Below are 12,774 nucleotides of genomic sequence, written 5' to 3' on the forward strand. Positions count from 1 at the left end.
ATGGCATTTAATGTCTTAGCAGTTACAGAGCAAGGAAGAAGATTGCATCTGCCATTTACAATTTTACCAGGGCTTTAAAGTGGCACTGTGACCCATTTCAGAGATGGAGGTGACAACTGCCTCAAGGTGGTGGGATTCCAGCTATTTCCCTCCCTCAGTGCAGGGAGAGTAGATGAGACCAAAGTGTGATCTGCATACTGCTGGCTTTAAAGCTGTTAAATAGCCAGGGACACCCCATATTGAATGGTGTGTTTCACCCCTTTGCACTAGCTGTCCTGCATTACCTAAAGGAGGCTGCATGGCTCAAGCTTACGGTGGCAAATACAGAGCACTTGGTGGTTCTTCCCCTGACCCACATTGGGAAATGAGTCTTCCCTTTCTCCCTGACAGGGAGAATTAAGGCATTGAATTCTGGGATGGGAAAGGGTATTCAGCATTTCTCATTGTGGGATTTCCTATTCAGCTGTACAGCAAATGTACTTTCATCCAGACGGGTGGCCCTTCGTTTTGAAGGAGACAGTGGGATCATGGAGAAGAAACTGGCCTTCATGCCTGGTTCCTTGCACACACATGATCATCTTCCTTTGAAAGCTTGATCAGGGTGCGAAGGAAAGCACACAGCTTCTGGTATACCTCCTTGTTAATCTCATGACATAGGACCAGCCATTCTCAGCATTTTTTTATAATTTGGCAGCACCTGCTCTTCACTGTCTCCTGTCATGTATCCAGTGTCCCCTGCTCTGACCACATCCTACCCCAGCTTTCATGCTTCACAGGAATTGTTGGTGGTTTATTTTTTTATTTGGCCAATCTTGTTACGGTATCAGCTTTGTCTTGTGTGAAATCCTTGTGCTTTGTGCCTGCTTCATACTGCCTTGTAAGGGAGTAACCTAGTTGGTGTCCACGTCACATCCTGCTCCCTGCCCAATCCTTTTTTTCAGCCTCTGTAATAGTCTGTCTCTCCTCTCCTCTTTCTCTTCAGCCTCTGGAGCAGAACCTGTGCGGGATATCAGGTGTGAGTTCTGCGGTGAATATTTTGAGAACCGGAAAGGGCTCTCCAGCCATGCCAGGTCGCACCTTCGTCAGATGGGGGTAACTGAGTGGTATGTGAATGGCTCTCCCATCGACACCCTCCGAGAAATCCTAAAAAGGCGAGCTCAGCCTCGGACCAGTACCTCCAACTCCCCAGCACAGGGTCAGAAATCACTTGCTCCATCTGTTCTTGGGGGCTCCCTGGAGTCACGCGGTCCAGGGGAGAGCCATGTGCCTCCCATGCCTAAGAAGTCACAGCAGCCAGGGAGCCCTTTGGGGCACTCTCCTACCTCTTCTCCCCCAACTGCTAGAAAAATCTTCCCTGGGCTTTCTTCTCCCTCTTTGCACAAGAAACTGAAACAAGATCAGCTGCGTATGGAAATCAAGCGGGAAATGATGTCTGGGGGACTTCATAATGATTCACATCTATCTGATAGAGCTTGGTCACCACGGGAGGAGATGTCCCCACTCAATCTCTGTAAGTGTTAGCAACAGGGGCTGTATGCATAAGCCTTTGGTGATGGGCAAAAATGCATGTTAGAATGGGTGTGAAAGTGAAGAATTGGGAATTAGGGCTACATGATTTTTTTCTCTCAGTAAACAGGGTGCTGCTGCCTAATAATCAAGATCTCAGATAGCATCAGCTTTATGCTCATGCATTCCTGCACTGGAGGTTCTGAGAGCTTGTGACCATGTTGTATGGATTCCTTGTAAGATTGTTATTAGCAATTGGTGCCTTAGTACAGTGAGAAACTTTCTGTGTTTCCTGATTGGCAAAATAAATGCAAATATTCAGATACTCCTGTCTCCAAATGTGCAGTCACTCTAGACCAGGCACCCCCAAACTTTGGCCCTCCAGATGTTTTGGACTACAATTCCCATTTTCCCCGACCACTGGTCCTGTTAGCTAGGGATCATGGGAGTTGTAGGCCAAAACATCTGGAGGGCCGCAGTTTGGGGATGCCTGCTCTAGACCTAGCAGAGTGTTGAGAAGCATGCTAGCTTCAGGCGTGGAAGACCCAGACCTGGAACCTGTTCAGCCCTTAAATGATATGGATGGCTTATCAGATATAAGTGAGATAAGTAGTTCATTTTGTGTGTGTGTGTGTGTGTTTTGAAAAGCACTGCAGAAATAAATAAGGTTGTGAGAGGTGCATGACTGGTTGCTAATTACTTGCCTTTGAGTGTAAAGCATTCTCTGTGCATTTTTATTTGTCTTTTGCAGCCTCTCGTGCTGACCCCGTGCGGGATATTCGGTGTGAGTTTTGTGGTGAGTTTTTTGAGAACCGGAAGGGGCTCTCCAGCCATGCCAGATCTCACTTGCGCCAGATGGGAGTAACTGAATGGTCAGTCAATGGCTCCCCCATCGACACGCTACGAGAAATCATAAAGAAAAAGAACAAGCCGTGCTTGATAAAGAAAGAGCCAAGCACAATGAGCATTGAGCTTCCACAGCCCATGGGGGAGGATGGAGCTGATCCTAAATCCCCTGGGAAAATGCTGCAACCCATGGCTTTGTCCCCACTGGGCGGGAGGACTGGGAAACCACACCTTGGTCGGGAGGTTAGTCTATCACCACTCAAGTCACCAGAGGGCTTCTTGGCACCACTCTCCACTAAGCGCCCACTGCCAGATGAGCGGCTGAGCGGCCACAGTGAATTGAAGCAGAAAACCTACATCCAGACGGAATTGCCATTCAAAGCCAAGCATGTGCACGACAAGCCCACTCATACATGTAAGTGCAACCCCAGAATGGGGGAAGGGATAAGGTTGGGATCCTGAAAAACCTTGGTATTCTATTTCAAGGCCTTCCCTTATGAAATTGAGTTTCTTTCAGGCTTGTTGAGAGTGGGAGGGTAGATGCAACAGTGTACATATGGACCTCATATAAAAGGTATTCCACTACAGCCTTTTGAGGCAAGGCAGTGTCCTGATAGGTAGGGGTTTTTTTAAAACATGTAGTGGGCTTAGAGTTAGCCAACAACCCTGGTGTGGTACGTTGTCTCTTCTCCTTCCCTTGTATCAGCTAGCCTTTATGCATCCTCTGGCTGGTAGAGTTATTTCATTATCTTTGGGGGTTCAAACATTGGGCAAATCAGTAATTGGTGTAAACTTTCATGTCTTCAGCCGTAGGGCCAAAGTGGGCAAAGGTATGCAACTTGCCTATTTATGGGCAAATGATTCTGGGGTTTGGTTTACTTGACTTGTGGGCTACAGGTGATGGCACTGCTTAGGAGTTTCAAAGTGGGCTTTTCGGGCTGTTGGTATTGATCCCTGGGGATCCTTTGTGGGGAAATAAGAGTAGTGCCATGGAGCAAATAAGTCCTGGTGCTCCACACTTGAACTGTTACTGCTTAAGTCCTTTACTGAAGGTTTTGCTCAGTCTAGCTCCCTGCCATTTCTGCTCCCAGCCACCGAAGCCTGCTGTGAACTGTGTGGCCTCTACTTTGAGAACCGCAAGGCACTGGCCAGCCATGCTCGCGCACACCTCAGGCAGTTTGGAGTGACTGAATGGTGTGTGAACGGCTCCCCAATCGAGACTTTGAGTGAGTGGATCAAGCATCGTCCCCAGAAAGCCGGAGCCTATCGCAGCTACATCCAAGGTGGGCGGCCCTTCACCAAAAAGTTCCGCAATGCATCTCACGTGCGCGACAACGATGCTTCCGGGAAGAGGGCTCCTCTGAGCCTGCAGGCAGGCAGCCCTCCACTGGCGAACAGAAACCTCGGTGGGGAGATAGTGCCCAGTGAGCCTAGCAAAGCTGTGGATGGTGGCAGTGGCAGTGGCCTCAATGGTGGTGATCGACCTGCAGTCACGTCACCTCTGTCGCTGGTAAAGATGGAGGAGCATCAGCAGCATAACATAAACAGTGAGTCATTTCTCCCAGATTTTCAACACAGGGCCCATCTGGGTACAAGGCTTTCTGGTCAGTCGGGAGGCCTTCTTGAGGAGGCAGCTGTATCTTCCTGGGGGTAGGAGTGGTAGCAGTGAATGTTCAGGCACCCATCTAATTTTTCAGTGTTCCCAAATTACTCATTGGCCCCAATGCTTTGGGTAGCTTCAGCTAAGGGCCTCAGAGGAATTCCTCAACAGACTGGCATGTAAAGATCTTAGTCACGGGGAGATGCACAACATGACAATGCCGTTCCTGTAGCTTCCCCACTCTCCTGCATGACTTCTAGACTTTCTCCTGCCCCACCTTTCTTTTCTTCATAAAAATGTTTTCACAAAGTTCCTTTTTCATTCCAAATACATCACAGCCAATGCTGTTGGCTATATCCCAGCATCCTTTCCGAAACAAATTCCCCCCCTGTTCACTAGAGTTTGAACGAAGGCAGGCCAAGCCCGTTGAGGCTCCTCCACCTCGAGAAGAGGAGATTGCTGATCTGCAGCAGAAGGTTGAAGATGTCCGCCAGCCACCTCCCAGAGTGAGACCTGTGCCCTCCTTGGTTCCTAGGCCACCACAGACCTCCTTGGTAAAGTTTGTGGGCAACATCTACACGCTGAAGTGCAGGTTTGTGCCATTGTTCCATTTTGCTAATCCCTTTTTCTGCAGGGAAATTTGAATGGCTTTATAGTGTGGGCAGTTTGCTCTTAAACCTATTATAGGCAACAATCTTCTTGTACCAGGCCTTTTGGAGGCAGGGCAAGAGATGGGCAGGCAACCTCAATTCCCACACACCCTTTCCCGCATTCTACTTTTAGAGGGTTTTCCTATGCGTTTTGAGATAAGCAAATCTTCAGCTTGGTTCAAATAGACTTTTGTGTTCTCTTTGTGCAGGTTCTGCGAAGTGGAGTTCCAGGGGCCCCTCTCCATCCAAGAGGAGTGGGTGCGGCACCTCCAGCGCCACATCTTGGAGACTAACTTCTCCAAGGCTGATGCTTTGCGAAGTGGGACCGATGTGCCTGCGGAACCACCTGTAGCTGAGGCCCAGTAGCAAAGTTCTTAGGAAGCACCAGCATTCCAGAGTTTCTCTCTTACCTTTCCAGATGAACAAGATTAATGGTTATCAGAATGGGGGTGAAAGCAGTATTTGACACACACCCCCTGTGCTCCACAGCTTTGCCCGCCTGTAGACTTAACTTGGATTTTGGGTGGGGCAGAGAGTTCGCGGGAACAGTCCCAAAGTTTGAGCACTAAATTAATGATGCTGTTTTTAATGGAGATGCTCCTTATTGATGGAAGTGGTATTCCAAACTGGAGCTCGCTTTTATCTGCACAAAAGTAAAACGGAAATTTCCTTGTCCTTCCAGTGAATGCAGGTTTCTCCAAAGACACACACTTGTTACAGGGAGGAAACATGGACTTGCTCTGTTGCAGTTCAGGCTGTGAGAGATGTGATGGTGAGAATTGTGAATATGAGGTTCTAGTGAAAGTTGTGAACATGAGGATTTGTTTGAGGTCAGACACAAGCAAGTTGGGAGGGTAGACACAGAGCACTTTGTTCTGTGGGGAAAGCTGTTGATTCTGTATGTGACTCTAGAGTTAATGTATGTTTGACTCCTTAGGTGACAAGTCCTTAGTTTCTGTAGATGTTGGATCCTGTTGTGCATGTTCACATTCCCTAACTGCGTAATGGAGGGTCTCAGTCCCACCTGCATTGAAGGGGAAATCATGGACTCTTTGACCCATATACATTTCCCCTTTCCATAAGTTCCCAATGTCACTTGGTCATCCCCATCTGTTTCATGTGGGACCCTGTAGGGAATTCAGCTCTGCCACGTTATGGCAAGGAGATTTTGGCAAAGGAATATGGATTTTTCCTGTCTTTAGCCTTGGGCTGAAGAATGGGTAATGATGTCCCATAGATAACCTCTGCCTGAAATCAGGGATGACATTTCCTTCTGGACAAGCAAGTCCTTTCCAAGGGTATCTGAAGAGTTTGGACTTCTTGCGGGTGGAGGGCCTCTATGTTTCTTCTTTTTAGCAAGCACTTGGTGCAGTTCCCAAACCAGCAACAGTAGGTCCTACTGGAATTTCTGCTTTCCTGTTATTTCTCACTGTTGCTGTCCTCGTCTCTCTTCATAGAACCTCAACTTTTTAAACTCTAGTTTTGTGTAGAAATAACAAGCATTCATTTTTATTTGGATCCCAGGCTGAGCAGAGTCTGGAGGCAAATTACCTTTTAACTTTTTCAATGGGCATATTCTGGTTATTACTGTACCTAGGAATATGTATATTAGATTAAACCTGTTCTGGAAACAAAAGGAGAATCCTGAGTGTTGTGCTTTTCTGGTTGTGTACTTACGTGGAAGGTGGAGAATGTGTTGTGGTTTCTATAGAGAGGTGTCCCAAGCGCTGCCAGTGGATGTGGAAGCTGTTTCTTGGAGAAACCTTAGGCTCTATCACCCCAGGATAAACTGAAACTAGCAGACTCACTGTCTTGGTAAGATGTACTGTAAAAGTGTATTGGTGAAAGATAAGCTTTTTAAAAAATTGCTTTAATTTCCCCTATGTTGAATGTATTTCCCACATCTCACCACGTCTCTGGCAATACAGTCTGAGCCCCAACCCATACAGGACTTACGTAGAACAGATACTGAAATCCTTATATCAAAGTGTGTCACCACTGTTGCAGGCGCCTATTCTGCCATGTACAACTTCTTCCTCTGTTTCTGATTTTTAAAACAATTTCTTTTTATATGCTTTGGTCTCCCATAGCAGGCTGAGCAGCAGTCATATTATGAAACCAAAGTCACAACTCTTAAGTTTTTTTTATTCAGCACCTATAATACAGAAGAATGTCCCAGCGTAAGACAGGATAACAGCATCACCATATGTCGCACTGGGTTCCTCTTAGACCAAAGCAGGGTTTTAAACCTTGATTTCAGTCCAGGTATTCAGTATGTAAAGGTATTCCTCACCATATCTAACTGGGCCAGTTTCCAGAGCAGGGACTAGTATGACAATATAGTTCCAAATATTATATAACTCCCTGTGCTAAGAGTTGCCTTCCCAAAACTGTGTGTGAAGGGTGTTACTACACCTGTCACTACTTTAAATTAAGGGGTAGCAATAGCACCATAGCTTTCCAGCTTCATTCTGACTGTCCTGAAAAATGGAAGGAGAAGTGGGTAGCACAGTGTGCCTTGCATGCAACCATCCCTATTGCTTTCTTTTAATCAAAGGCCATGAAGGATGCATGCATGGTTGATTCTGCCTTGTTTCCATTCCCTCTCCCATTCAAGTTGTGTTCTTCATTATCATATCTGATTGAAAAGTATTCCATGATAGTGGTAGCAGGGAAATGCTGCTTGACAACTTCCATGTGCCAGACACTATCTATGTTCCCCCTGTCTATTAACTACCAGGAAAGCATTACACTTCTGCTCTTCTTTGTACAGTGGCTTTCGCTTCTAAGTGCATTAAAGGCAACTGAAAGCCTCTAGCTTAAATAATTGGCTGCTTGATTCAAATCAATATCCAGCTCTCCCTTAACCCCTTTGGATTGTCAGGACAGAGTGCTGCAGTGACCTTAGTCACCTCAACAGACAAATTCGCTTCTAAGGCAGTCTACTGACTGCTTCCATTAGCCATCTTGTCTCCTGACCAGGCTGCGTAGTACACCTGTATCCTCCACCCCCTCCTGATCTGAGATACCGTCCCTCCTGCATACAACTCCTGATCTTAAACATTGTGAAATTTATTCAGAGTTCCCTTTATGATTGGACCCTTGGTGTGTTAAGTTCATGTCTCATCTCAAGTTACTTAGCCTTCCTTAAAGTTCTTCATTGTCATTCGCTTCCCAACTCTGAGCCTTACCTTCAGCATTGTAGCCTCAGGCCTCCCTGTTCCTCAGATTCCTTGTATCTTGGGACTTCTGCTACCACCTGTCTCCAAGAGAGGTTCTACTCTCCTCCAAACTGACAACATTCCCCTTCCTCACAGAAGTAGCAATGCTAGCTGTTTGGTTCCTTGAACAACTGGAATTGTATGCCGCCAATCAACCCAACCAATCAATGCCAGAGGTTTCACTGCCTAAAGCACAATATAATCAGTTTGGTTAAACAGTTGCAGTTTTTTAAATCTACTGATAGGTTCCCCAGTAAATTGGTTAGCAGACTGTGAGGGGGAAAGTGATACAGTACTTTTAATAATTTGCTTAGAACTGCAGGCAGCAAGCACCATTTTATAAGAAGCATTCTCCATTATGACCAGAAAGAATGCTGTTTTTAAGATGTTTGATATCATGTATGTGTGCATCATCTTTAAAACAAAGCATGTCTTTTGCTTCAGGGATATTGTTTTTACAAATATGCAAATTTTCATTACTTGATTTAATCAAGTAAAACTTGTATAGCCAATTAAAGGTAAAGGGACCCCTGACCATTAGGTCCAGTTGCGGACGACTCTGGGGTTGTGGCACTCATCTCATTCTATAGGCCGAGGGAGCCAGCGTAGACAGCTTCCAGGTCATGTGGCCAGCATGACTAAGCCGCTTGTGGTGAACCAGAGCAATGCACGGAAACACCGTTTACCTTCCCACCGGAAGGTATCTACTTGCCTATTTATCTACTTGCACTTTTTGGCGTGCTTTCGAACTGCTAGGTTGGCAGGAGCTGGGACCGAACAATGAGAGTTCACCCCATTGCGGGGATTCGAACCGCCAACCTTCTGATCGGCAAGCTCTAGGCTCTGGTTCAACCCACAGCACTACCCATGTCCCTGTATAGCCAATTAGTTTACATTTATTTAATTGGGTTGCATTTGCAACTTTGGAATCTTTCGAATTGATTCCTCCCTTTTGCCAGTCATAGCTGCCAGGTTTTCCCTTTTCTCGCGAGGAAGCCTATTCAGCATAAGGGAAAATCCCTTTAAAAAAGGGATAACTTGGCAGCTATGTTGCCAGTACTCTTGATATTCTTTTTTTGGAGTTGAGCCAACTACGTGTTCCTTTGAAAGGGCCTGCCTCACTAATAAAGTTTGATGTTCCAGTAGGAAAAGATCTTATTCCTGTTAGAGGGTGGGTGGTTTTTTTTGGTAATTATTATACAAGCTGCCCTTTATTATGTTTGCTCCAAGAGGCATTGCATTCAACCTTTTATCAAATTATCTGTAGATGGGAATAAAACTCTTGAATTCCTTATCTTAAAGGGGCAAAGCCCATGAATTATGCATATATAAATAGCTGAGAAGAGAGATCACAGGGAAATATGGAATTTTCCGTGAGACAGTTCAGGACCACAATTTTTTCTGAAAAGGCTGTCTGCGCTACTTACAGGGGGGGGGGGGCACAGAAGTTACAGCCTTATGTTTGTTTAGCCAGGGAGCATTATGCTCATTCAGTCCTTGCAATCAGATACTGATATAGCCTGTTTCAGACCATTTCCAATGGGCCTTTAATAACAATTTCACCCTCAATTGCACCATAAAATGTTGGTCATGATGTTTCCAATTTCTTCAATTTTCAAACAAAGGAACAATAATAGGAAACTGACCATCTAGCTCAGTAGTGTTTTCTACAAGGAGAAACTTGGAACCTTTTGCAGGCAAAACAGATGTTCTACCACAAGCTAACTTTGTGATACAAATGTGTTTTTTCTCATCTTGTTAAATGAAGTAAAAACAAGGGTGTTAACTGAGGTAGAGTCGTATGTACCAGTTCATGCGACATTGTGCCACGGTAGGAGACAATGTTAATATCACACTCTAGCAACTTACATGATTAACTATACTTGGAAATCAAACTCCTTAATGAGTCTATGAGAAGGTTTTGGTTTTTTTTGCTAAGGCTTGTACTTTATTAGAAATCTGAGAATATCCCTTCCCAAATGTCCTGATGGAGATAAAGATCTTCAATGAGCCCTTAGCTTAAGATAAGATAAAGATCTTCAATGAGCCCTTAGCTTAGCCCTCTTCAACACTAAAGGACCCACATACTAGAAGATACTAAAAGATTCACAATAGCACTAGAGAACTAAGTATGGCTTACAGTGCATAGCAAGCTACTGTACAGTGGTACCTCGGTTTATGAATGTAATCCGTTCCTGAAGTCCATTCTTAAACTGAGGCGTGCTTTTCCTAATGAGGCCTCCTACTGCCAGCTCTGTTCTTCTTTGGGTGCAGGAAATTTCATCAAGGATGCCAGACTTCTGGAACAGTAGAGTACTTCACCTGGGAGAAAAATTCCTTGTAGGCTGAAGCTAGAGGCTCGTAGACACAATACTGTACAAATTTCTGCCATAATCTACATTAATGGAATAAAAGATATACGTAAACCAAGGGACAAGGAATGACTTGCTTTGTCTACTCCCCTGGAGTCAGGACATTATGGCATTTGCAGCAGCTCTGAGACCCTGCAGGAGAAAGATGAAACAAACCTATGTTCATACTAATGGAGCCACGAGTGGGAGATCTTGCAATAGCTTAAACATAGGCCAATTTGCTTTTAAAGCGTTATGAATTACTATTTTATTCACCACACCAAGGACAATATAAGTGTTGAGTGAATGAAATAGTTTCAAACAATTTAAGGCTATGCATGAATTTGTTAGTTCACTGTTGATACTTGGCTGTACAGAAGAGGATGAAGTTGGGTTTTGTAGAAAAGAGTTGAAATTGGCACAGTTGAAAAGAGTTGAAATTGGCACAGCCTACTAAGATACAAGGTATAGGTGCTAGCATGCATGATTAGAATTGTGTTCCAGCAGTGGTGCCAATCTAGTAATGTGAAACAATTATCAGAGTCTAGGCCGAAAGGATTAAAGTCAGGAAATCGGCCCTCAGAGGAAGCCGCAAGTAGACTGATAATGTAAGTAAAGCAGGATTTCGTTTAGAAACAAAATACCAGTATCAGAGAGATTGCTTCATACTATGGCTCAAGCCTAGAGCATACTCAGAAGTTTAGGATAATAAGCAGGGCATCCAACAGTTCAAATCATGCCATGCCAACTAATGGATTCTTGGAAAGTCATGATCTAGAGTGTGTTACTTACCCAGGGTTGCTTAATAGTGCCTACCAAAGTGCCTTTGCTATGAGTATTGGCATCATATGGTAGATGTTTGATTCTTGCTCTCAGCGTTATTCTATATGTGCAAGCTCGTATGAATGACAGACATTGGTAAAAATCTATCATCTTTTCAATTTGTCCTGTAAGCAGAATAACAATTTATTTTTGCCTGTGGCAACATTCATAAATCAAATTGTGTCATCAAGCAGTTATCCACTTTTTAGTTTAATCTTTTGTCAGTTCCTCTATTCTGACCTTCTGGTGTCCAATTTTTGAGTTCATGAAGCAAACCTAGTAACTATATTTTGAATGTCTAATCCAAGAAGCTGAGATGGTTCCAGTACTAGCTATGAAGCACCAAGCATTTTCAAAATCACCATTTTCAAATACGGTGGCAAAAAAGAACCCTCTCTGGTGTAGCTAAGTCCATAGCAATTTAGCTTTAGATGTTTATTAGCAATTGGAAATCCAGCTGTTACGCAAATATTACTTTTAATTATCAAATATTTATGGGTTAGAATCATAGTGGTAGAGGAGTCCATCTCTCTGTTCTTCATATTTCTCTGAAAATTAAAAGACACTTTGCCAAGGGCTTATGTTCAAGATAAAGTACAGTACCGATTGACTAGGTGTTGGTTCTTACTCAGAATAATCAGACATGGTGTAATATATACATGATCAAAGGTGATAAGTGTTCAAAACACTTGGTTTCAGTAATGTGGTAATCTTGCAACATAGGCTAATATTCATATATTACAACTGTAGCTCTGAGGTGAAGCAAGAGCCAAGGAGTGAATTCATGGCTGAGGTGACAAACAACTGTGATCTGGCAGCTTGCCGCTCACCACTTCAGGCAACTCACTTTCCATTTGAATCCTGTTCAAACCAGAATCTATTTTCAAATGTTTTCTCTTCTAGAAAAGAATACTGCATTGCAGCAACCATAACTTAAAAGTGTAATGGGATGGTGGCAAGAGGACTTTTACCTAACCTCTGATACCATCCTTCATGGAAGAAACTGCCCAAGCATTGTCTATATTCAAGGTGTTTGGTATTCTGAACCTCATCAGTGAAGAAGCACCAGCTTCCACGCTGGGGGGCATTGGTTTGCATAGCTCTGTATTTTTACCACCTTTTCAGCAACTTTAGCCCTGCCTTCAAAGTTCACATCCCCTGTTAGTGTATGTCAGTTAAGTCCAGTTTGATACGATGTAAGTGGTTGCACTGGCTCCACCAGTTGCATTGGTGAGCTGTCAAATCATCATTATTATTAAGTTTGTGCGTGGGTGAGAGAGAAATCTGACCTGATCTTTCTTTCTTTCTATTTACCGGTAGAAGAATCCGTTTATGTACTCGATTGTACATTGATGTTTTTCATTGAGAGGTGCTCAATTGCTACATCAAACTTTAAATTTGGGGAAGCAGGCTACACCATGGTGTTGTGCCCCCCCCCGCTCTGTCCCCCTCATAAGGGACACACCGCCATAGCAGTTCAGGCAACCGACACTCGTGCTGTCCTGCCCCCTCGGTATTTTAATTCTGATGCCGCAGCTTGAAGACGTGGGGAGGGGAGACACTATTCATAACAAGGCCCTGTAAAATGGCAGTCGTTGTGCCTCCTGAGCTTCCGTAGCCCGTCAGATTCGGAAGAAGTTGAATTCCTTCCAGTTTACAGTACAGTATCTCGTTGATTATTCCCCCGTCCTCAGTCCACCTCCCTCCCCCGCGAGATAGAGACGAACTAAGCTTCTCTCTTTCTGACCAATAGGAGCAGCTGGTTGGTCCCGCCTCCT

At 44.5% G+C, this 12,774-nt stretch overlaps 1 protein-coding gene and 1 long non-coding RNA gene across 15 annotated transcripts in view; one reads left to right on the forward strand and one right to left on the reverse strand.

The window, feature by feature from the left end:
• Nucleotides 1-6,244, forward strand: part of WIZ (WIZ zinc finger) — a 64,378-nt gene extending 58,134 nt beyond the window's left edge. For 11 of the 14 annotated variants that reach the window (XM_035104739.3, XM_035104738.3, XM_035104740.3 and 8 more), the window contains 5 exons: nt 983-1,510; nt 2,258-2,767; nt 3,444-3,899; nt 4,352-4,544; nt 4,812-6,244. In XM_035104739.3, coding sequence (XP_034960630.1) covers nt 983-1,510; nt 2,258-2,767; nt 3,444-3,899; nt 4,352-4,544; nt 4,812-4,968 — 1,844 coding nt within the window. In that variant the 3' untranslated portion in view covers nt 4,969-6,244. Of the gene's footprint in view, nt 1-982; nt 1,511-2,257; nt 2,768-3,415; nt 3,900-4,351; nt 4,545-4,811 lie in introns of all 14 variants that reach the window. The other 3 variants (XR_015948413.1, XR_015948415.1, XR_015948414.1) reach the window with 2 other exon arrangements.
• Nucleotides 6,245-9,742: 3,498 nt separating this feature from the next.
• Nucleotides 9,743-12,724, reverse strand: LOC148686819 (uncharacterized). Its single transcript, XR_015948421.1, has 3 exons — nt 12,286-12,724; nt 10,967-11,121; nt 9,743-10,327 (listed from the first exon to the last, which is right to left on the reverse strand). It is a non-coding gene; the product is annotated as an uncharacterized LOC148686819 (long non-coding RNA).
• Nucleotides 12,725-12,774: the final 50 nt, after the last annotated feature.

This window comes from Zootoca vivipara, chromosome 2, assembly GCF_965207765.1.
Source record: "Zootoca vivipara chromosome 2, rZooViv2.hap1.1, whole genome shotgun sequence".
Taxonomy (NCBI): domain Eukaryota; kingdom Metazoa; phylum Chordata; class Lepidosauria; order Squamata; family Lacertidae; genus Zootoca; species Zootoca vivipara.